Source organism: Rhinichthys klamathensis, unplaced genomic scaffold (assembly GCF_029890125.1).
Source record: "Rhinichthys klamathensis goyatoka isolate OS25496 unplaced genomic scaffold, OSU_Roscu_1.1 h1tg000281l_1, whole genome shotgun sequence".
Classification (NCBI taxonomy): domain Eukaryota; kingdom Metazoa; phylum Chordata; class Actinopteri; order Cypriniformes; family Leuciscidae; genus Rhinichthys; species Rhinichthys klamathensis.
The window spans coordinates 6,112,099-6,138,174 of NW_026606800.1; the positions used below are offsets into that span (position 1 = coordinate 6,112,099).

Here is a 26,076-nt window from a genome sequence, read left to right on the forward strand (position 1 = left end):
GCAATTGACTGGAATTATGGTGGACAAATGTGATATAAATGCTAATAGGAGCCATTAACACCCAATACTAAGCAGATTGTTACAAGAAATTGGTCCTCAGGCATTCAGTACACAAGTCAATAACTGTGAGGGCCACCCAGATTTGCATGTTAACCCTATAAAGCCTACACAAATTTCTCTATATTAATAACATGATCAAAACTTTGCTGAAAACCCTGTTATACACAATCTACTTGCCTTCTGCCATCTGATCGATCGTACTTTTTTAGCAAGTAAAATACCTCTTAGTATAATTCCCCCATAAAAATTATAAAGTAAATGCAAGAATGACTTTTATATTGTTAGTAATATTTTCTTACTTACTTGGACTGAAGCAACTTTACTTGATAATCCATGCATAATTTATTTATATGTTAGAATGTGAGAATCAAATATGATACATCAGGCTCGTCATCATTCCATTGAATTGCGTTGTTTTTCCCCCATAAAAATGACAAAGCTTTGATAATAAAACTAAGCATTTCAATTTCATCTTAATAAGATACAATATTGGGAGATAGAGTGACAACTGTTATTTATAAGCATTTTATGTAAGTATGCTATACAGTACTGTTATAAAGATCTCATTGATTTACACTACAAAGCCATTAGAATTCCATCTTACTTTTGGCCATTTATAAATATCAGAATCTGCACCAAATTGGTCCTCTGAATAAAACTGAGGAATTTTCCCCCCTCCTCGGGTATGAGCTCCATACATGAGCCATATAAGCCTCATGTATCAAATATCGTACTCAACAAAAAACATATATGCACTCTTTTTTTAAGCCATCAACATAATCTCCTCAGCTGTCTTCCTGAAAAGCCTGAGTAGAAAGATCTTGACAGGCCACTTCATTCAGAGTGTTTGGACAACGTTTCCATTGGTGTTCCAGTGGAGGTTATTTTGAGGGGCTCGTGTTGTCAGCTGTTGTCTTGAGTCCTATAGCGGACCCTCCTCAGGTCTCTCTGTCACTCTCCTAAAACTGTGGACTGGCTGGTTCATTGTCTTCCTTTTCTATTCGAACCTGAACAGACACGTGTAGGGTAAGTCTTGAGCTTCACTATTTTATTTCAAGTTGAGCTGAATGTCAAAAACGTGTTTTTGAGGAGCATCTGAGTTAGTTTATACTTGGCTGTACATTTTATTTCAGTCCTTATAGTGTGGTTCCGTTATTGTGATTTTTGTAAGGACAATATGAAGAAAAAGTCTCCAAGCCATAATTCTGTCATTTTCAATTTAATATATGAGCAAAGTAATCGTGTCTTTTGCATTTCCCAAAGTTAGTCTAAACTGTGTGGTTCACTCTTAGCCTCTTGTTTTAAAGGTATACTGATGTTTAGAATAGTCATTGTTTTTTCCACTTTGCGTAAAACTGCCATCATTGACATCAGAAGCTACGTGGCAAGAATAAGAAGTAGCTTGTCCATATTTAGAGGGTCCAAAAATAGCATGTGGCTTCACAACAGGTGCCGTGTTGCTGAATGAGGAGGGGTGATGGGAAAGGAGGAGGAGTGGATACATGCACATGGGGTGGAAAGAGGGCTATAATTTTAACCTGATAAGCACCAGAGCTTCGACATAAACAACCTCTGGAATCTCAGAGTTCATTCCACATGAAATCAGCCGTGTTGAGCTGAAGGGCTTCAGGTCTGGCGCTATCTGTGACACATCAGATTTAGAGGCTCAGTGATACTCTGCCACTGTGATTTGTGCTATTTTCTCTGCGCCCCCTCCCACAGCCTTGTGTGTCACATGCGGCTCATTGCTTCTCTTCAGATGTCCACTCGACATGGAGGAAACTTACAGATCAGATGCGACTCTTTTAGTGTTGATTTAGTGCTTGCTATCACTGACTAGATCACAAACTATAGATATTAAGAGACAGACTTTTTAAATTATCCATTGATAATAATACAAATCTCTGTCTATAGGCTACACACACAACCATTCAAAATATTTCTTGAGCACCAAATCAGCATATTAGAATGATTTTTAATGATTGTGAAAAGATCATGTTACACCTAAAGACTGGAGTAGCTAATGGCTGCTGAAAATTCAGCTTTGACATTATAGGAATAAATTAAATTTCTTATTAAAAGAAAAAACAGATATTTTAAATGGTAATAATATGGTAATAACAGTATTACTGTTTTTATTGTATATTGATCAAATAAATGCAGTCTTGGTGAGCATAATACAGACTCTTACCGACCCCAAACTTCATCTTATTTTTCTATTACTATTTTTTAATTTTGTGTACTATGTAACGACACTGTTTTATACCGATATTTTATAAATATATACTGTATACACTCACCGGCCACTTTATTAGGTACACCTGTCCAACTGCTCGTTAACACTTAATTTCTAAGCAGCCAATCACATGGCGGCAACTCAGTGCATTTAGGCATGTAGACATGGTCAAGACAATCTCCTGCAGTTCAAACCGAGCATCAGTATGGGGAAGAAAGTTGATTTGAGTGACTTTGAACGTGGCATGATTGTTGGTGCCAGAAGGGCTGGTCTGAGTATTTCAGAAACTGCTAATCTACTGGGATTTTCACGCACAACCATCTCTAGGGTTTACAGAGAATGGTCCGAAAAAGAAAAAACATCCAGTGAGCGGCAGTTCTGTGGGCGGAAATGCCTTGTTGATGCCAGAGGTCAGAGGAGAATGGCCAGACTGGTTCGAGCTGATAGAAGGGCAACAGTGACTGAAATAACCACTCGTTACAACCGAGGTATGCAGCAAAGCATTTGTGAAGCCACAACACGCACAACCTTGAGGCGGATGGGCTACAACAGCAGAAGACTCCACCGGGTACCACTCATCTCCACTACAAATAGGAAAAAGAGGCTACAATTTGCAAGAGCTCACCAAAATTGAACAGTTGAAGACTGGAAAAATGTTGCCTGGTCTGATGAGTCTCGATTTCTGTTGAGACATTCAGATGTTAGAGTCAGAATTTGGCGTAAACAGAATGAGAACATGGAACCATCATGCCTTGTTACCACTGTGCAGGCTGGTGGTGGTGGTGTAATGGTGTGGGGGATGTTTTCCTGGCACACTTTAGGCCCCTTAGTGCCAATTGGGCATCGTTTAAATGCCACGGCCTACCTGAGCATTGTTTCTGACCATGTCCATCCCTTTATGGCCACCATGTACCCATCCTCTGATGGCTACTTCCACCATGTCACAAAGCTCTAATCATTTCAAATTGGTTTCTTGAACATGACAATGAGTTCACTGTACTAAAATGGCCTCCACAGTCACCAGATCTCAACCCAATAGAGCATCTTTGGGATGTGGTGGAACGGGAGATTCGCATCATGGATGTGCAGCCGACAAATCTGCGGCAACTGTGTGATGCCATCATGTCAATATGGACCAAACTCCCTGAGGAATGCTTCCAGCACCTTGTTGAATCTATGCCACGAAGAATTGAGGCAGTTCTGAAGGCAAAAGGGGGTCCAACCCGTTACTAGCATGGGGTACCTAATAAAGTGGCCGGTGAGTGTATATTTACATTTATACGAATAATATATATATATATATAAGTATTGTTAATTTGGTACACAAAATAAAAAAATAATTTAAAAAAGAAATAAGAACAAATAGAACAAATTAAACTATTTCATTAATTCAATTATTGCAAAAAATAACATTTCCCTCCAGCTATTTCCAAGTCTCAGTTTTAAGTTTCTGCAAATGTTTATTTTTATAAGTCACTTCTCTATTATTAGGATTGTTTCTGCCTGAGGCAATACATTAATCAAATGTTAGAATTCACATTTCTTACAAACAACCTCATGCATTTCAAACACAAATTCCTTCTATTAATGCAAACATACCACAGACCGGCCAAAAGCCATCCGTCTTCAGTTCAGTGGCTGGTGATTTCAGGGAGTCATATCAAACCTCTCTACAAGAAATGCATAATCACTTCTCATTAATTTCAACATTCTCATTTTAGCATCAAGCCAAGAGTGCAATCAGGGAATTGGCTGTTCTACCTCTGCTAATCAAACTGCTTTCTTATGAAGCACTTTTATGATATATTTAACTTGATTTTTGCAGCAGATGATGGAGGGCAGTGACCAGACCCTTGAGAGCGCCAATGAACAAGTCAATGGCAACGAGGAGCAGCCAGAGGACCCCATGGAGGACTTCAGCAGGCAACTTGAGGATATAATCAACACGTATGGAGCAGCATCCAACCTGATGCAGGAGCAGATCTCCATCCTGGAGTCTGAGGAGAAAAAGGCTGATGAAGACGCAGGGCCCAAAGAAGCTGCTGAGAAGGAGCAGAAAGCTGATAAGAAACTCCTCAAGGGCCTGGGTGAGGAATCTGCACTTCTCCTCTGTTAGTTTGACAAACATCTTGAGATTAAACATCAGACAAACTAAAAGACTAAACCTCTCAAAGTCTATTAATTGTCTATTAACACATTAGGTAAACTTTACACCACACTACAGTTCAAAAGTTTGCGGTCGGTTGTTTAATGTTTTTGAAAAAAAGTCTCTTAACCTCATCAAGGCTTTATTTATTTGATCATAAATACTGTTAAAACAGTAATATTATGAAATATTTTTACAATTTAAATTCACTGTTTTATATTTAAAAATATTTTAAGATGTAATTTATTCCTGTGATATCAAAGCTGAATTTTCGGCATCATTAGGCTACTCCAGTCTTCAGTGTCACATGATCCTTCGTAAATCATTGACATTGACAAACCACAGAAATCATCAGATTTGGTGCTCAAGAAACACTTCTTACTATAATTATCAATGTTAAAAACAGTTGTTCTGTTTAACATTTTCATGTAAACTCTGATACAATTTCTTCAGGATTCTTTGATGAATAAAGAAATCAAAAGCACAACATTTATTTGACATAGAAATAACGTCTTTACTGTCAGTTTTTTTTTTTTAAATACTCCAAATATTTGAACATTAGAGTATGAACGAGTGACACAAACGGCATCCATTTTGTAGAATGACCCACATAGCAGAGATTTCAGTTAGAATACTGATTACTGTTTTATGTTTGAAAAATAACATTGTATGCGGCACCTCTCAATCACACAGATGGAGCCATAAACAGTGATTGGGTTTTTCTATCAGCAGGATGGTTGAGTGCCAAGAGTGCAGTAATCAACTGTTTGGAAAATTTCCATTCTCAAGAAAAGGGTCCTCATGTCAATACTAAAGATCACTTCACCATCAAAATGCTGACAGACACACTTGCTTGACCTCTTTTTTCTTTCTGCCACACTCTTGGGCTTAAAGGAAAATTTTACACAAGAATGAAAATCCTGTCATCATTTATTCACTCTCATGTTGTTCCAACCTGTATGACTTTCCTCCGTGGAACACAAAAAGAGAAAATGTGAATAAAGTACAGTATTGTACTAGTCACTCATTTAAATTCAATTACAATAAAGAGGTGCATAAGCTTTCAAGATTAAAAAATAACACAAAAGTGATGTATCAGAAATGTATCATAAAATATCATAAATTGGTCCTTATGATCCATGCTCTAGTAGTTTGGTGTGAAAATATTCAAAGATAAATTGAGCTGGTAGCCATTGCAACTGAATCATTCAGTGAGTCAGTCAGTAAACTGACCTTGAGAACTAAACCAGCCTGATTTGTGAATAAATCATTCAGACTGGTTTTGTAAACTGGATCAACAATTCATTCAACGTCCAGTGAATTAAATTTGTTACTTGTTAATGTTAGCTAACAGGGAATGTTCTCAGAACTTTGTTTGAAAGTTATGAACAAATGTGACCCTGGACCACAAAACCAGGCACAATTTTTTAAAATTGAGATTTATACATAATCTGAAAGTTGAATAAATAAGCTGTTCAACTATTTGAAAATCTGGAATCTGAGGGTGCAAAAAAATCAAAACATTGAGAAAATCGCCTTTAAAGTTGTCCATTTATGTTCATGCTTTTGCTGCATCCACTCACAAAAATAAATATTTTATATATTTACAGTAGGAAACTTACAAAATATTTTTATGGAACATGATCTTTACTTAATATCCTAATGATTTTTGGCATAAAAGAAAAATCGATAATTTTGACAATGTATTGTTGGCTATTGCCACAAATATACCCGTGCGACTTGTGACTGGTTTTGTGGTCTAGGGTCACAAATGTTCTTCCGATAATGTTAATAGAATGTTCATTCAAAGTTATTAATTATGTTCTCAAAACGTCAGCACAAAAACGTTATTTATACATTGTTCATGGAACGTTTTTCCTGAAAGTTTCCTTAAAATGTTACTGAATGTTCAGGGAACATTCACATTTAACATTTCCATAATATTTGCAAAATGATAAAATGGAATGTTCCCTTAATGTTCGCATAAACAATACAAATGTTTTAAAACATTTAATAAACCGGACGCGTTGACTGTTCAGAGGACGTACAGAAATGTCAACGGAAGCTAAATGTTCTTAGAACATATTTTTGTTAGCTATTTAACAGTGCTTTAATTGGAGTTTCTATAGAAAAAAGATAATCATCAAGGTTTGGAACAACATGAGAAAGAATAAATACTGACATAATTTTTGGATTAACTGTCCCTTTAAGGCTGAGTACTATCTCCTGAGCCTTGTTTGCTTTTCTCAACCGTTTAATCGTATGGTAAAAATGATCACGCTGTGATTTCACCACTTCTGCCATTGATTTATTTTGAAGCTTGCGTGCAGAACTCTCCCTTGTGGCTTCTGCTTATCTTTTTATTCTCTGATCTGAACAGAAAACGCTTGTCTCGTAGGTAAAGAGGCTGCATCCATATTGCAAAGTCTGAACAAGCTCGGCTCACCAGAAGAGAAAGTGGAAATGGTGTTGAGGAAATACACTGAGCTGGTGAGTATCCAGACCTGAGAGAGAGCGGAGCGCTCTGAACAGTTTTCACCACCGGCAACAACAATGCATAGAGGACAGTAAAGAGGAAACAAACAGAGCACAAACCGGATTGACACAGAGAGAAAATAAAAGAACTCCTGGTGTGATGTTAAGAGTGGTTTCAACTGATACTGCGATGACCTAAATATACGGCGCCCCGGGCTGAATAAGCGAGTCTGAACACAAGGCCATAAGCCACACAAGAAAGCCACAACACTCTCTTCAATTTCAGAACACAAAGATAACGGCAGGGACACATAAAGCCGAAAGTATGACAGAAGACTACAAGTAATTCTAGTTCTGACAAAACCAGATCTATACAATCTTTGGGGCCTGAAAAAGTCTATATCCTGTCATTCCAAAATCCTCTTGAGAACATCCGAAAAACCAGACAGACATTTTTTAAAGCAGCTCTAGACCAACCAGAGGTGTTAATGCGGTGATAAAGATTAAGAAAGAAAGAAAGGTTAATTCAAAGATGATGTATGGATCACACCTGTGTGTGTTTTGTGCATGTTGGGCAGGTGGAGGAACACAGGACGGAGAAGAAACAGCTGGAGCAGCTTCAGCAGAAACAGGGTCTTCTGGTCAAGCAGAGAGATCAGCTTCAGTTCGAGCACAGTCGTGCCATCCTGGCCCGAAGCAAGCTGGAGATGCTCTGCAGGGAGCTTCAGAGACATAACAGGACACTGAAGGTGAGAACACTCTCTACTGACAGCTTAAGAAATCCAAGTTGTGATAGAAAGTCAGGCAATGTTACATTGGTAATATTATTTTTCCCATCAGCCTAAAAATCTGCTTAAAAGTTGTTTCTGAGGCAGAGAACGTTATTCCATTTCAAAGAAAAGAAACAAACTATATGTGATAAGAAACGTACATTACTTCTTTTAGAAAAAATAAACATGCATATTTCCATAATCCATTTAAAAGTTTCAGGGTCAGTAAGATTTTTTTTTTTTTTCTGGTTAAATTAGTTTTAAAGCAAGGATGCATTTGATCAAAAGTAACAGCAAATACATGTATAATCTTACAAATGATTTCCATTTCAAATAAATGCTGTTATTTTAAATTTTAAAAGAAGTATCTTGAAAAAAAAATGTATCACTGTTTTCATTAAATATTAAGCAGCACAACTCTTTTCAACATTGATAGTAATAAGAAATGTTTTTTCAGTACCAAATCAGAATGATTTCTGAAGGATCATGTGACATGACAATGGCTGCTGAAAATTCAGCTTTGCCATCACAGGAATAAAGTAGGCTACATTTTTATAATATATTAAAATAGGAAACAGTTATTTTAAATTGTAATCTTGGAAATATTTGGAAAACAGTGATATTTCACAATATTGCTGTTTTAACTGTATTTTTGTCAAAAAAAGCAGCCTTGGCAAGCAATGAGGGATGTCTTTCATAAACATTAAATTATTTGGAATATTTTTCTTTATGTGCTGTGTGAATTTGTTGACCATAAAAGCCTACTGTTTAATTTTTGCAACAAAAGTATCTGTTTATTCAATTGTCTCATATTTGCATTAGATTATACTGTATTTTGGGGAAATGTTCCCATTTTTCCATCCCTAAACTAAAAAAAAGTATTACCTGTTAAATACTTACTTGAAACATGAGATAAGATGAGATTTCATATAAGAACCATTCACTTAGAAAAGAAAAGCCGTTTGAACATGTAAAGCATTTTGTTTTTATGTGCCATTCAGGGGTGCATTCATCTGAATTAGATAACACCACAGACCTTATAGCAACTTATTGTTTGACATGTTGGAGATTGTTGAGCTTGACTTGTTGTCCTGTTATCTTTTTACTGAGTGTTTTGATTGCGGAGAATGAGTCGACTTAACTTCCTTCTAACTGAGGAAACGGTGTCTTTGAGCCCAGTGGGACGTTCCTGCTGTGTCTCTGTGTCTCTGCCTCAATCAGACACTGACTTCTCAGACTCAAAGCGCTGCTGACAGGTCACTATGACAAGAGGGATAGTGTTACCGAGCTTCAATGGCATTTGCCCTTCTTTTATAAATCAAAAGTAAAAGAGAATGTCTCACTGGCTCAAATCACTGCAGAGGCCATGGCCTCCCTGTTCTACCGTTCTGTTGGTGCTAGAGACTATACACTCACCTAAAGGATTATTAGGAACACCTGTTCAATTTCTCATTAATGCAATTATCTAATCAACCAATCACATGACAGTTGCTTCAATGCATTTAGGGGTGTGGTCCTGGTCAAGACAATCTCCTGAACTCCAAACTGAATGTCAGAATGGGAAAGAAAGGTGATTTAAGCCATTTTGAGCGTGGCATGGTTTTTGGTGCCAGACGGGCCGGTCTGAGTATTTCACAATCTGCTCAGTTACTGGGATTTTCATGCACAACCATTTCTAGGGTTTACAAAGAATGGTGTGAAAAGGGAAAAACATCCAGTATGCGGCAGTCCTGTGGGCGAAAATGCCTTGTTGATGCTAGAGGTCAGAGGAGAATGGGCCGACGGATTCAAGCTGATAGAAGAGCAACTTTGACTGAAATAACCACTCGTTACAACCGAGGTATGCAGCAAAGCATTTGTGAAGCCACAACACGCACAACCTTGAGGCGGATGGGCTACAACAGCAGAAGACCCCACCGGGTACCACTCATCTCCACTACAAATAGGAAAAAGAGGCTACAATTTGCAAGAGCTCACCAAAATTGGACAGTTGAAGACTGGAAAAATGTTGCCTGGTCTGATGAGTCTCGATTTCTGTTGAGACATTCAGATGGTAGAGTCAGAATTTGGCGTAAACAGAATGAAAACATGGATCCATCATGCCTTGTTACCACTGTGCAGGCTGGTGGTGGTGGTGTAATGGTGTGGGGGATGTTTTCTTGGCACACTTTAGGCCTTTTAGTGCCAATTGGGCATCGTTTAAATGCCACGGCCTACCTGAGCATTGTTTCTGACCATGTCCATCCCTTTATGGCCACCATGTACCCATCCTCTGATGGCTACTTCCAGCAGGAAAATGCACCATGTCACAAAGCTCGAATCATTTCAAATTGGTTTCTTGAACATGACAATGAGTTCACTGTACTAAAATGGCCCCCACAGTCACCAGATCTCAACCCAATAGAGCATCTTTGGGATGTGGTGGAACGGGAGCTTCGTGCCCTGGATGTGCATCCCACAAATCTCCATCAACTGCAAGATGCTATCCTATCAATATGGGCCAACATTTCTAAAGAATGCTTTCAGCACCTTGTTGAATCAATGCCACGTAGAATTAAGGCAGTTCTGAAGGCGAAAGGGGGTCAAACACAGTATTAGTATGGTGTTCCTAATAATCCTTTAGGTGAGTGTATACATCCCAAGACAAGAACTCCCAAGAGTTTTTTCAGAATTCGGAATCATAGATTTAGTGCAATCAACGATTGCGATTTCCATATTTAAAACGATTTCCATATTTATTTAAATAAGAGCTTTTATTAAAAAAGAAATTCTTCACAGACTTCACCGTTAGTGTTGTATGATTTTAATTCACTTTAAGAAAAGGTTTATAAGTCATTCAGTCGAGAATCAGACTTCACTGGTCGCAGCTTGTATGTTGCGTGCAGAATACAGGGAGCACTTTAAAAATAAATTGCTTCCTTTCGCATGTAGTAGTCTGAGGGTACATTTACTTGACAACGATGTACTAAAAACAAAAACGTTTTTCCATTGCGTTTTCATGTACCCTGTTCACACGGATCAGCAAGAACGATTAAAAACGCAGTATTATACATGCCAGGCCAGTAGTTTGTGATGTCACTTTGTAAAAAAAAAAAAAAAACTACGCACTTATAGACTGAACACGTAATAAGCATGCACAGGATGTCACTGACTGTTTTCACAAATTCGCTTTTTTGTAGTCTACACGGAGACAAAAATGGTATCGGTTTCAAAAACTTGCACTTTGAAACCATTTTTCAAAGGTTTGCATTTCAGGCCCCCAAAAAGCATAAAAAGTTTTCCATTTTTTAGTTGACAACGATGTCATTAAAACGGCCCCTCAAATTCTCTGCACTGCAGAGTTTAGCTCCAACCCTAATTAAACACATCTGATCCAACTTGTCGAGGTCTTCAGGATGCGTGATTTTTCCCCCCCAAAGCAGTTCACCGGAAATCCCACCCTGCAGCTAATTTCATTGGTTAAAGTTAGGGTGAAGGGTAGGGTTACTTAGGGTTTAGTATTTGGTGTAGGCAATCGGCACTGTGACTGACATGACCAATGAAATCTTTAGAAATGGCTGTGGGGTGGAGTTTCCTGAACTGGTTTTAGGTAAGCGTGTCACACAAGTCCTGAAAAGTGAAGCCAAAGCGTCTCGATCGCCAACAGGTGGTTGGTCCCAGTATAGGTCATAACCCCGCCCTCCCCATGAAGTCTAATGGGACGCGATGGAAACTAAACAATCAAATTACACTTCAAACACGTTTTTCCAAAGTGTTCGCTTTTTTTTAAACACGTTTGGTCTTAGTGAGTTATTTGATGCTATAAAAATGGGAATGTAACGTCATGATTGACAGCTGTGATTGACAGCATCTCTAAACGAAGTAGTCCCTGAGGCACCAACGGACCTTTTGGGGGGATTTTTGGCAGGAGATTGGAGCTTGAACTTTAATTTCTAGATGTCCATAACTGTTTATTTTACACTGACACAATGAGTTGCTCAGCAGTAAACTTTGTACTTACCATTTCTGCGGGAGTGCAGAATCAGGTCCCAAATCAGGGCAAGATGTCAGTGCCATATTAGGACTTTGGTGGCTTCACTGTTCACCAATGAAAGAGAGTGAAGGGGCGTCGTCCATCTTTTTTTTACAGTCTATGGTTTTAGGGGGGAAAAAACCCGCCTTCAGGATTACTAGAAACTTCCAGGAAGGTGCGTGGAGCTGGTTGGAGCTTAACTCTGCAGGACAGTGGCCCTCCAGGAGCTGAGTTTAAGACCGATGTATACGGTTCAGAATATAAAGAGCTGCAACCTAATTTGTGAAGGCCTCTCTCAGCTGAGCTTCCATATTTGTTATTTTACAAAAACTATTCAGCACATGAAATGCTTCCAGTTGTCGGCTATAGTGGTCCACTCATGCCTTTTCACTCTGCCAAACAATTATGTTGCCTTTCCAAGAACAATTTCACCTCCGTGCGGTGAATGTTTACGTAATATGAAAGATGTTACGAATCTTGAGCAAAGCACCTGGAGCCATTTTCTCTGCAGATGATAACCTGATTTCAGTCTATTTGTACTATTCAATGAACAGGTGCTGGAGGACGGTGTAAGAAAAGGGAGCGGTTTCTGTCCCAGCATTCATACAGACACTTTTTTCCCTCACAATTGTGAGATTACGATCCACAATTTCAAGTTATAAACTCATAATTGTACCTTAGTCAGGGTAGCACATATTTAAATTTTGACAGGAATGAAAACGAGGCTGTGAGGGGTAGAATTACAGTGCGTTTGAATATTACTGTTGTTAAACACCATACCAATTGTTTAGCTGATGAAACGTATTGACCTTTATATAGTGCGTGTCATTGTAAAGACTGTAAGTCTATCCCTCACATCCTGGTTTTCATCCACACTGAATTCAATGGTGACTAAACTAACGTCTATGAAAGATTGTTTCCACACATAAAAAAGAAAAAGAAAAAAAGGTCAGAATTGAGAGATATAAACTAGCAATTGTAAGAAAAAAATTGCGACTTCCTTTACAAAACATAAGTATACTATAAGTTAATATTATTAAGTATACTCAAGTAAAGTTGAAGTACACTTTTAAGTACTTTAAATAGTAAGTAGTATACTAATAGTAGTGTTCTTGTAAGTGTGCTATTTCAATACTGCTTAGGACTAAATCGGCCCACTTTTTTGTGTATTAAAGTATTCTTTTAAATTTAAAAATTGCGTTTTTGTCAAAGACTTCGTCCGGATCGGATTCAGAATAGTTGGAGTAAGACACTGTGTAAAACTATATAGACTACTCAATCAAAAGAGTAAACACAAGTACAAGTCAAGTATACTTAGAATACTTAAAGCTGCAGTCCGTAACTTTTTTGGGTTAAAAATGATCCAAAATACATTTTCGAGCAAGTACATAACGAGCCAGTGTTCAAAACTATCTGCTTGCCTTAGCTCGATTCAAAGCGGTAAGCTTGTAATAATGTTTTTAATTCCAGTGCTACTGGTGGATTTCCGCGGGAGATTCAAGCATGTCTTTGTGTCATTACGTCACATCTGTACACATAAAGAAGGAGTCTCGGCTAGTAGGCTATATTGCGTGTGAGGATGTTGGAGGTGGAGATTTATAGCCTTTTCTCAAAGCACTTGATATAATTAAACTTATCAATTTGATGGCGGATCCAGAAAGGTTCAAACGACAATCACCAGTGACAACTAAAGATTCACCCGTTGTAAAATGCAAAAGACTTCGTTCGGACTTCGAAGTGGCTACAGAAAAAAAGAGACTTCAACCGGGCCCATGCGAAAACAAGGATAATATCGGAAGGACATTACATGTAGTCACGCAATGCTGATGTTGTTAACATGAACAATTTGAGAACAAAGTATTTGCATGGTTTGACGTGATATGATAAACGATCGTTAGATTTAATCAGCGCGATTTATGCTTTTTTCCCTTAGTTGGTCAGAACAAAAGTGGATATTACTTACTTGTTCAGATGACATATTCCGGTGAAAGTTCTTATGTTGGTCATATTTCCAAAAAGTAGAATATGTGATTCTGAATGACAGTATCCACATCGGCGCGGTGACTGACAGCTGCACATTCTCCTCAAAACATTGGATTCATCCGCGCTGTGCCGTGCCGATGCACAACCCACGTAAAGTTGATAATTCCGCGAATAACTGCAATTGCAGATTTTGAACAGAGATGGCGACAAAGAGGAAAAACTACGGACTGCAGCTTTAATTATACTTTTAAGTATATCTCGATCAAAAGATTTAGTGCAAGTATATAGGCCAAATATACTTAGACTTTTCTGTCAGTAAGCCAAGTATACTTTAATATTAATTTTGAGTACATTTCTGAAAAGTACATAAAAAGTAGACTGAAATGATACTTTCTTATTTTTAGTTGAAAAGAAGTATACCAATAGCACACTTGAATACTTTTGTAAGAGTTTTTATCTCACAATTAAAAAATGGTAGTCAGAATTGCAAGATATAACTCGCAATTTTTTTCTCTTGCAATTGACAGTTTATGTCTCTCAATTCAGACTTTTTTCCTCAAATTTTGAGTTTATATCACACAATTCAGAATTTCATAAAAATGTGCAAATACCTTTTTATTTTAAGGTTTTTTTTTTTTTTAACTCCATGGCGGAAACCAGTATAGTAAGGTGACTCGGAGAGAAGCTTTCTAATCATATTTGTGTTTTTTTTTTTTTTTCGGTCATTGAAGATATTATACTCTTGCACTAATATGAACTCTGTGTGTCTTTGGAAGTTGATGCTATCCCTCCCTAGGGGCTGGCTTTGACCTTGTTCCCTCCCCAATCAATATTATTCAAACATTATAGAAGCTAATAGTGAGCAGGTCAGAAAAGAACATCTAAGCCCTGTGTGTAGGTGCGACTCTCGGCTATGATGACAGTAAATTACATTTAAGCTGGGGTTGTTTCCCTTGTGCTCACGATTCACCTCCCTAATGAGCTTGCGTATTGGTAGAACAGCTTCACCTTTCCCAGATGGGAGCTTGAGACTCATGCCATGTGTAAACACAGGCAAGCAAACAGCTTCAGCCCTTGAGAGGAACGCTGCATGCTTGGATTCCTTACGATTAGCTGAGTCAGGAAGCCGGCATCTCTGAAACAGGAGCTCATGTTTACAGAGCGCACACATTCTGTGGCAGACCTGTTTAGCAATCACACGTCCAATCCGAGATACTAAAAAAAGATGATATTGTTTATCTCGTTACAGAAATCTAGATCTTCAGAGCATGATATGTCATTAACACCATTTGTTATTAATATGCTCATAAGCTAGTCTTCACACTCAGCCCTTGTACGGTATAGTGCAGTTCAAAGATGACCTTTTTGTTGGTGCTGTGGAGTAACGGTTAGTGCACCTGCTTTGGACATGTTGAGCTATGGTACTCATGTGGACCACTCAGGTTCAAGTCCAGCCTATAACATGTCCATTCCCTCTATCACTTCAATTTCCTGTCATTCTCCACTATATCAAATAATGTGGTGAAAGCCACTTCCAAAAGGTTGTCCCTTATTCACATACAACATAAAAACAATGTTTTATCACAGATTTTTTTTTTTTTTAATTTCCATAACAACCAATAATTTTGTCTCTAATAAAAGTTTTATTAAAAAATTTGTATCTACATGTTTAGTGTGATTTTAGTATTGTTTATACACTATGTATTTATTAATATTTTAATTAGCTTGTATTTTTCTATTTACAGTTTTCATTTTTATTTTAGTCATGTCATTTGTATTAGTTTTTTAATTAGTTCCATTTAGCTTTAATTAAATATTATTTCAGTCATTATAGTACTTTAACTTTATTCAATTTCATATTTTTCAGTTGAAGTTTTTCATTTAATATTTATATTTTATATTATTTCAGCTTTATTTCAATTAACAAAAATATTCAGTAATTTTAGTTTTAGTTAATGACAACAATGAGATAAAATATGCACATTTATGAGGGAAGAAAACAAACAAAAACAAAAACATGTCAAGTTAAATATTGCTCTTTTTGTCATTTCTAATCATGTTTTCAAATAATACAAAATATTACTTAATTGTATGTATTGAAGCTACATAAAATGCCAATGAAATAAGCCTTATAGGAGTCAGGCATTCTATTCCACAAATGTTTATAATATCATTTCCACCACAGAATGCTATCAAAGACAATACATAATTTGCCCATCTCACACTAGATCTATTGCTTTCATATCTTAAGGCTACATGTTTCCCACACGTTTCCTTCTCTCTTTCTCTCTGCAGGAGGAGAGTCTGCAAAGGATGCGGGAGGATGAAATGAAGCGGAAGGAGATCAGCACTCATTTCCAGAGCACGCTGGTGGACATTCAGGCTCAGATCGAGCAGCACAGTAACCGCAACAACAAGCTGTGCCAAGAGAACAGCGAGCTGGCCAGCAAACTCAAGACCATCATAGAGCAGTATGAGCGGCGAGAGGAGGTACATTAAACACACAAGACTATACAAACACATCAAATCTAGTCTGGAAATCCATTAAATCCATCAGTGTTTCTGCTGCATAACAGAAGCTCCTGCCACACATCATTGTGCTGTTTACACAGGCAGTGCGAATACTGTAACCTGTTAATATGGGCCCCAAAATAAATATGTGCTTGTCGTGTGAAGCAGACCGAAAACCTGTGCAGCCAGTGTATACAGCGAAAGCCAGCTAAATGAATTGACCATTTCAAACACCCCAATATCTAACACATCTGTCAAAGCGATTCAGCCACAAATCCATTTAAAGCTGCACCCCCAAGGTATAGCCGAGATTAGATTTTGGCACAAGTATGTGTGCACCATAAGTGATTGTAATACATTTGAAAATGCATCTGATTGGATTTTGTTCTGGTCTACCCGAAAAAGTTACCAAACTTAGCCACTACACTACTGGTTAGAAGTGTGGAAAAATTCATATTTTGTAGTCATAAGAAGTGTCTTATGCTCACCAAGGCTGATTTATTTGATCAAGAAAACTGTAAAAAAAAAAAAAAAAACTGTAAAAAAAAAAGAAAAAAGAATAAGATTCTTTTTTTTTTTAAAGAGTCTTATATTCCAAACTTTTGGATGGTAGCTTATCACAGTTTTCATAAAAATATGAATCAGCACAACTGTTTTCAACATTGATAATAATGAGAAATGTTTCTTGAGCAGCAAATCAGCATATTAGAATGGTTTCTGAAGGATCATGTGACACTGAAGACTGAAAAAATGACTTCTGAAAAATCAGCTTTGCCATTTACAGGAATTACATTTTACAATATGATTTTTTTTAAACTAATAATATTTAACAATTTTACTGGGTTGTTGATCAAATAAATGCATTCTTGGTAAGCAAAAGAAACTTCTACTAAAAACTTTTTTTAATCATAATTATTCTGAACTGTTGATGGGTAGTGTTTGTACATGGGCATTTTTTGTATATTTCATGTACATTGCACCATTTAGAGTTTGAAACTACCAGAGCTGTAATTTCACAACATAAGGCAGAGGAAACTACACCCTCACACTTTCTAAACCTGCTATATGCACAGCAGATACTTTATTTCTTTTTTACTTTGACTTAGTGATTCACGCCCGGTTTGACAGTGAATATTGCACCTTGTAGAACACTCTTGTATTCTGTATCTAATCACATGAGGATCGGCCTGTGGAATGACAAGCCTGATGTGGGGAAGTTAAGCTCAATCTGTCATCCTGATGGGTACCACAGAGACTGCTCACACACAGCTGTGTGTTGGGCTAAATCAGACCCTGTCTGTCGGGCAAGAATTTAAATGACTCAAGATGAAATTGTGCTGTGTGTCTCTACTGCCCTCTGCTGGCTGAAGCAGAGACATGAATCAAACTCAGGGTGTATTCACACCAGGAAAGTCCGATAGTTCACTTGCTTTGATCCGGACCAAATAAAATTTTTTTTTTATTTTTTTTTTGGTACGGTTCGCTTTCACACTGCTCTTTTTGCAAGTGAACCAAAATTTGTAAACAAAACCACACGTGTGCTAAGGTCGTCCATTCATTGGAGAAGGATTCTCAAGTAGGGAAATCAGGAAGTGCAAAAAAAGGCTCAGCATGGAGATATTTCATACTGCAATATTTGTTCTTTTACTAATTTTGTGTTATTCTGTGCTACATGGGCAGCTGTTCTACATGGGCATCTGCCCAAATGTTAATAAGGCAGCTCGTCTCTTCGAAGCTCCAGGTCAAACCACGACTCATTTTATCAAATGTAGTAGGCTAGGCTACAACAGATCACTTTCATAACGCAACTCCGACTACGGAAGCCTGTTAACTCAAGGGCACAGTGCTTTCTTGCAATTGGGTCGGTTCATGTTCACACCGTAAACGAACCGTACCAGAGTTCGTTTGGAACCGTACCGAGACCACAGCTGCGTCCCAATGTGCATACTATCCATCCTAAATAGTATGCACATTGGGACGCAGGCAGCACACCTCTTCAGCTGGGTCTCGGTTCGGTTGTTTGGTCCGCACCCGAGTTCGATTGCTGTATTCACACCTGCCCAAAAGGTCTGCACCAAGGGGGGAAACGAACTAGAGTTCGATTCAATCGAAATAAACAAGGCAGGTGTGAATACACCCTCAATGTGATTTACACAAGAAGAAGAACATGGAACAACTTCCACCAATTGCCACCCTCTGATTTTATCTCTGAAAGAATGATTGACAACGAAAGCTGTTCCAAGAACAACAAAGGATGTTGATCCTGGAAAATGTTCTGGAATATCACACTGTGAGGTGTATCATCATGATAGAGACAAAAAATGTCATTGCTAAAATGTTGTACTGTGTTGACTGATGCAGATAAAGGTTCATTTCTATGAGGAACTGTCTACCGACCAAAGCTGGAAAAACAAACACACGACGATACAATTCCATATGCCCTGTTTTCAATTCCAGATAATATCTATTTAAAAGGTTCCACATGCATGTGGTTTTATACAAAAATAAGTTAAAATTAGTCACCCATCCTTCTTTTGAAAAAAGTTGTTAGTTTTAGAATAAAAAAAAAAACATTTTATGCAACAGTTTAAGTAGTTTCAGTCTTTTGGTGCTAAAAAACATTACTATCATCATTATAAGTAGAAGTGAGGGGTGAAATAAAATATTTATAATCAATAAAATAATTTAGGCATATCTGATATGTTCCCTTTAAGTCTAAATAAATACTCTTCCTTGTGTGTTTTTTATGCAGACTTTAGAGAAGATCTTCAAACACAGAGATCTCCAGCAGAAAGTGTCAGATGCCAAGCTGGAAGAAGCCAACATATTACTCAGACAAGCTGAAGAGAAGCACAAGAGAGAGAAAGAATATGTAAGACACACAGACACAGATCTCCTTTTCTGGCTCTTCAGATTTGCCTCGAGTAAAATGAAGAGCAGACAGATTCATTTGCATGTGCTTACAATGAATTCCTTTACAAGCAGGGTCTAAAATTAACAATCATCAAGTGCCAAATGCAAGTATGGGGGGTCATTTTATAAGGAACTGCAACATAATATATTAAGTCAATCTACGAATGATAGTCTGACCTTTACTGATAACTGACATGATGATTACACAATCATGAGCTGTCAGCTAAATAAAAAAATCGTTTAAATTCATTATTGTGTTAGATGAGAAAAGCATTAAATAGACATTACAAAAAGTAGCTTTAGAAAGATTTTTTTTGATTCAACATAATTTATTTTACATAAACCTTTAAGGCTACAATGTGGCCATTATATTGTGTTTTTCAGAAGCTGCATCTTAAGCGACATTTAGATATATTTACACACAGACTGTTTAATGAAGCTCAGAGGTGGTGTGAATATGAATGAAAGATTAAATGATACTCTAAATATGAAACTAAAACCACCAGGTGGCGGCAAGTCGCTGTCTTAATGAGCGAGTCATTCAGTCATTCATTCAACCGATTCATTCAAACGGCCGATTCGTTCAGGAATGAAGCAGTGACCGTCGTTATGAATGGGTTACTGAATCATTGGCTCACTCGATTCATTAAAAGCCGCGGATTCATTCAGTAAACTGCTGTGTGTTGCTCGGAGATGCACAACAGTTCTGCTGTGGCTTTGTTTTTGGAACTATTTTCATTGGCAAAATTGAGCAACAACAGACAATGTTGACAATATTGTGTCTAAAATGTAACAATATTAACTTCTTTTTAATTGAACTGTTGTTTAAAATCCTTAACTAGTAAATTTAATTTTGAGTTAAAATTTAAAGTTAATTTTGGACCCTGATTATAACAATGTTTTAATGAAACTGGAAAGTGCCACATGTTAACATCTCACCATTTATGTTGTTAGTTGCTTAGAGATGCTATTGAAAAAACAAAGAAATGCTACACAATGAGGGAGCAGGAGTTACAGATGAAGAAACAGGTAATGGCGAGTTCTTGGTCTCACCTGTTTGTGTGTGTCTTGTGTTTAACCAGTTACTCACTCAGGCTGCAGAGTGGAAACTACAGACTAAAGAGCTGAAACAGCAGCACACAATCATGCAGGCTCAGGTGAATATCTACCGCTGTGGCATTACCCACAATCCCGCTCTCTCTCTTCTCTAGCTGTGGCGTTTCTCTCGTTGAGCTATGTGACAAACCACAAACAAATTTAAAAGGCAATTTACAGTGCTCATGCATATCCTTTAGGTACAAACGCATTAAATGCACTTCAGTTGAATACATTTCAGTTGAGATGGATAGATAAATTACAGGAAAAAGCTTAGAATAAACTTTCAAGTGCGTAAAGAAAAGAATTTAAGATTCATCGTTTACTCACTCTCATGTCGTTCCAAACAGGTATGAATTCCTTTCTTCGGTGGCAATCAAAACCAGAAATTTTGAAGAATATATTGATCGCTTTTTTTTATGCAATGATAATGAATAAGGACTGAGGTTGTCTACAGCTACAAAAGTATCATTAAAGTGCTGCAATGAAAAATGTTATCATTTTGTGTTCGAACAGACAAATCATGCAGATACTGATACATTTAGTAATTTCTCTGAATTACCACAAAGATGAACTAATTATGGTGATGACTGTATGAAGACCTCCCCCATCTCACCGCTCTACTGCGACAACCCAAACAGAAATACATTATGTCAGTAAATTATTATAGTTCACAAGTGCCTAAACACTAAATTTGACCTGGATGAATTGATTCACCACTGCTGTTGTTGTGAATGATAAGTAAATGTAAGTAATGCTTTACACATTAAACACGGAGTCATTGCAGAAGTGCTCACTTATTTAAAGCTTTGTGTTTTTTGAATGGAACATTTGCTTTGAGATGGAGTGCATATAAAGTGCACACAGCGAAACCCGATAAGTTCGGAATACTCAAAACATTCATGGAAACCGATTACTTCAAAACATTTAAGTAAACTAATTAACTCAAAGATTAAGTTAGTAGAACTTTACCATTTTATTTTGTATTACACAAACATGTTAATGTTTGTTTACATTAATATCATATTTAACTAGTAAGCAACAGCGCACTTGCATGTGCTAATGTACTTGCATGTACTAGTTACATGTGAAATTTTGCAGCCTCACCCCAGGCTCTACTCTTAATGGTAAGCCTACAAACCTTTAACATAACAGAAAACCCTGTAAATCCCAACATAACAGAACATTAAACACTAACACATCTCCTTATATTAATATTGTGCAAATAATCCCCCCCCCCCCCCCCCACCCCCCCCCCCCCCCCCCCCCCAATTCAACATTTATTCTCCTTATACAGTCTGACACAAAGCATTCAGAGGATCTAGAAATATGCTGCAACTCATTTTAAGTTCAGCTTAATACAATCAGAATTCGAGTTCAGGTAATTTTCAGTAATATTTGAGTGAAATGAACTCATTTCATTTAATTAATTTAAACTGTTCGGTTTACAGTGCAAAATCAGTGATCAATTACTATTATTATCTTTACATGAGGGCTGAATGAATGAATGAATGAATGAATGAATGAATGAATGAATGAATGAATGAATGAATGAATGAATGAATGAATGAATTTTACAAAGCAAAGAACAAATTTGGAACTCATTTGGATTGTTGGATTCTAGACCCGAGAAAAAGATCAATATATAATAATTAAATGACAAGGAAGGCCAAGCTGATGCAGTATAAATGTTAACATTCTTAGTCATGCATGTTTCTCTTACTGTACATAGATTTAGGCATTCTTTTCCAAAGATTTTCAGAAGGATGCTAAGTCTAATTATGTTTTTACAGCTTGTGTTGTACTCCCAGAAGTTTGATGAGTTCCAGAACACATTAGCAAAAAGCAATGAGATATACGCCACTTTCAAACAGGAGATGGATAAGGTTTGTTGTGTTGCACATATTTACAGTCTGAAGCCGACAATTAATAAGAAAACAATGCAATAAACGACATCTTAGTTTTAATTGGTCATTTTTCTTCCAGTACAAATATTTAAAAATACTTGAGAAGCAACACAAGAGAATTTTACTTGAGAAGCAACACTGCATAAGATATTAAGACTTTTTTCCAGAGAATGTTTCTTTAAAAGTGTATTTTGTCTCTTTGTACTGTCAGTTTTTTCCCACTTGTTTATACATAAAACAACTGAACAAATCTGCCAGTGCAGTAAGGCAAAATACACTCACATTAAAGATACATCGTCCGAAAACAGTCTTAATATCTTATAGTGTTGTGTCTAGCTCATGTCTCTTGCTTCAGGGATTTTTAGATATTTCAACAGGAAAAATTAGACAAAAATGCTTGTTAGGAATAGGATGTTTTTGTTGTTGTTGCTGTGAACAGTGTCTTTGTCTATTTTAAGGCATTTACCTCTTACAAAATGCTGATCACATTTCCATTTTAACAGATGACAAAGAAGATGAAGAAGCTGGAAAAGGAGTCAAGCACATGGAAGACCCGGTTTGAAAGCTGCAATAAAGCTCTAGTTGAAATGATTGACGAGGTAACTCACACACACATGACTTGTCCGTATTTGAGCATTAGCTTTGCACTTACTAACTGATTAACTCAATTCCAACAGAGATCAGAAAAGGGCAAGGAGTTTGAGCTCTTCACTTTAAAAATCGACCGTCTGGAAACTCTGTGCCGAGTGCTGCAGGATGAAAGAAAAGGTTTGTACGACAAGATTAAAGAAATACGACATTCAGAAAAGGAGACCTTAGCACCTGCGGTGGACATGCCCCAAGTAGATGATCTTCCAGAGCTCGCTCAACTTCCTATCCCGGCTCTCAACCCCGTGTTCACCGCAGAGATGGAGAGGCTGCGAGTGGAACAGGCCCGCCTGCAGGATTTTGCAGCCTCCTTGATAAGACCCATAACAGATGATGTTGGAGAATCGGATAGTGAGGAAGAGGAAACAGCACAAGTGGAGACAGCACAAGTGGAGACAGCACAAGTGGAGACAGCACAAGTGGAGACAGCACAAGTGGAGACAGCACAAGAGGAGACAGCACAAGTGGAGACAGCACAAGTGGAGACAGCACAAGAGGAGACAGCACAAGTGGAGACAGCACAAGTGGAGACAGCACAAGTGGAGACAGCACAAGTGGAGACAGCACAAGTGGAGACAGCACAAGTGGAGACAGCACAAGTGGAGACAGCACAAGAGAATCCAGCGATCGCTGAGACTCCCCAACTTGAGTCCATTGAACCAACGGAAAAACAGGAATCGACACAAGAGGAACCCTCTACCGCAGAAGAAAACAAACCCGAGGTTGTTACTGTAAACGAAGAGCAGCCATTAGAACCAACAAATCCTGAACCAGCCATCCCTGAGATGGAATCCAAACTTCCTCAAGAGCCTCTACAACCAGAGATCACAGAAAAACAAGAGTCAGCAAAAGAGGAACCAAGCCAGGAAGAGGTGACAAAAGCAGAAGAGACAGTCGAAGAGGAATCCACTCAGCCAAAGCCCGTCATGAAAGAAGAGGACAAAGATGAAGCTGTTAAACCTGAGCTACCTGAACCAGAACCACCCAAACAAGAGCCCCTCAAAGAGGAGCACGGTCAGAAAGCCGCAGCTGCATCTGAGGGAGCCAAAGCACCGGCGTCCAAACCTAAGGCCCCAAAATCCCAAGAGGCCAAAGCGAAGGCCAGCAAATCCCAGCCTAAAAAACAAGGTTCTGCCAAGAAGAAAGGTCCTGCTAAGGGGCCGAATAAAAGCTAAGCCGAAATGCTTATGCTTTTTATCATTTCTAGATCAGTTTGTTTGACGAGTGTCTTGCCGTTAACGAGTTACAAGTTATACAGAAGATGACAGACACGTTCCTTTAAGAGAGTTTAATTCAAGGATGAATTCCTAGCTTACCGAGTGTAATATGGACTTTTTTCAACTTGTAATACTTTCTCAAGTACCCTCAAATAAACGTCTACTTTTCCTAATCCTACACAAAGACTTTGGTTATATGACTAAGTTAAACGCAAAGCAATGTGTGAAAAAGGCAACAGCTAAAGGCTGTTTTTTTTTTTTCTGGAGAAAATGTTTGGCTGGGCGTTGCTGAAAGAGATTTACGTCACTGTCAAAGGAGATGGAAAAGGTTTGTGTTGCACACTTTTAGAGTCTGGACACTTTTAGAGACAACAATTAAGTAAACAAAGGTTGGTGGTGGGGGCTGGGGGTGGGGGTGGGGGGGGTTGTTGTTTACTTGTTTTCCAGTAAAATCCTTGAAACATTTTTACATTTTAAATTTGAGAACTTGCTAGTTAGACATACAAGTTAATAAGTTGAATGCAAAGCATTGTGTGAATAAAGGCACATTTTCTGGAGAAAATGGTTGCCGTGGCGTTGCTAGGTCGTTGCTAAGATATCCTGACTGGCTTTTAGAACATTACTATGCAGTTGCTATGGCGATCTAGGTGGTTACTAGGAACTGCTAGGTGGATGCTCTTGTGTTCTGGGTCGTTGCTTAATGAAATTAATTATGTCACATGTAATCGCTAAATCAGTGTTTCAACCGCGGAAAGATGTCAATAAAACAGCTTGAACATCACATTTACCTCAGAAAAGGCATTCATGACCATTACTCGATAGTAGTCAGCTAGAAAAATAACTATAGAGAAGAGTGTTTTGCTAAATTACATATTTACTGTTCTTCAATATTTGTTTGAATCCGTCTTTTTTTATTACAACCACCAAAAAAACCCTAATTGAAGTAGAAACATAATTATGTAATTATATTATAACGTTATTATTATAAAAAAACCTAGTGTGCAATTTGTGTTTGCATGGGCCTATACAAATGAGTTAACTTAACCTTATGTTATAGTAATGTACCAGCTAACTCCCTGTATAGTTGAGCATTAGTTGGGAGATTTTCTTTTCTTGGTAAAAGTCGCAATGTACTGTATATCCAAATTAATCGATAACGTGGATTGAATCGGAATTGAATCGTGAAATTTGTGTCAATACCCAACCCTAGCAATAACAATAATAAAGAACCTTAAATTATATTCTGGAATATCTTTTAGAGAAAAGAGTTAGATTCATGATGAATAATGTTAACTGCTGTCCACATATAATAACTCTTATTGCACACCATGATTTTTTTTATCTAAGCAGCAGCAGTTTCCATGGCAACAGCCTAAAAAGGCAAGCAGCTTTCATGCTTACGCTGTTCAGAATGATTCACTGTCTATACCTGCAAGTAGATGTATTGACCTGTATTTATTTATATAAATGCTGTCACATCATTTTCCGTTCTGGGTTACACATCCTGTACCTCACAGACCTTGTACACATACTAAAGCAGAGCAGATTTGACTAGATACCCATATTGTTTGGGCATATATGGTTCTACAACTTCCCTCGAAGTGCACAAAGAAGCTACCTTTGTCCTAAATAAATGCACAAACAGACACAAACACATATCTTCTGTTGGAACAAACTAGATTTTGTAAAAAAAAAAAGGGAAAAAAAAGAAGAAGATTCAGAGTAAGTCAAGAGAATATAATACCTGCAGGCAATTCCAGCTTCTTACAGAATGTGAATATGTATCAGAAGTCATGGTCATGAGTGGAAATGAGGAAGCCAGCGGGTCTGTACTTAACTTGACCTTTAGCCTGAAGCATAAAATATAGATGCATTAAAAATACACACATTAACAAATGGTTAGACAACAGTGTAAACTTCAGATTGTCTGATCTTGAGTTACGTTGTCTTTGAAAACACTGCTATAGGGTTAGTTAGTATGATGATGTAAAAGTGGCAGAGGGTTGACTGGAGTTACCTTTTTGAAGATGTATAATGTCCTAAAGACAGTTAATACGGCAACACAAATAGCTTTTTAATTCACTTTTCACACAACATTTTCTT

At 37.6% G+C, this 26,076-nt stretch overlaps 1 protein-coding gene across 1 annotated transcript; it reads left to right on the forward strand.

Annotated features, from left to right (window-relative positions):
* Positions 1-958: 958 nt before the first annotated feature.
* txlnba (taxilin beta a) lies at positions 959-24,146 on the forward strand. Its single transcript, XM_056269236.1, has 10 exons — positions 959-1,086; positions 4,122-4,383; positions 6,841-6,932; positions 7,496-7,666; positions 15,978-16,172; positions 18,946-19,065; positions 20,061-20,135; positions 21,995-22,087; positions 22,612-22,707; positions 22,786-24,146. The coding sequence occupies exons 2-10, from the start codon at positions 4,125-4,127 to the stop codon at positions 23,929-23,931; spliced, it is 2,247 nt and encodes a 748-aa protein (XP_056125211.1). The 5' UTR covers positions 959-1,086; positions 4,122-4,124; the 3' UTR covers positions 23,932-24,146.
* Positions 24,147-26,076: the final 1,930 nt, after the last annotated feature.

Excerpts from the sequence above, each read along its gene's own strand:
- txlnba (XM_056269236.1), top strand. The coding sequence starts at position 4,125 with ATGATGGAGGGCAGTGACCAGACCCTTGAGAGCGCCAATGAACAAGTC. Across the intron at positions 6,933-7,495 it reads TGAGGAAATACACTGAGCTG|GTGGAGGAACACAGGACGGA; the intron begins GTGAGTATCCAG and ends CATGTTGGGCAG. Across the intron at positions 20,136-21,994 it reads AGTTACAGATGAAGAAACAG|CTTGTGTTGTACTCCCAGAA; the intron begins GTAATGGCGAGT and ends ATGTTTTTACAG.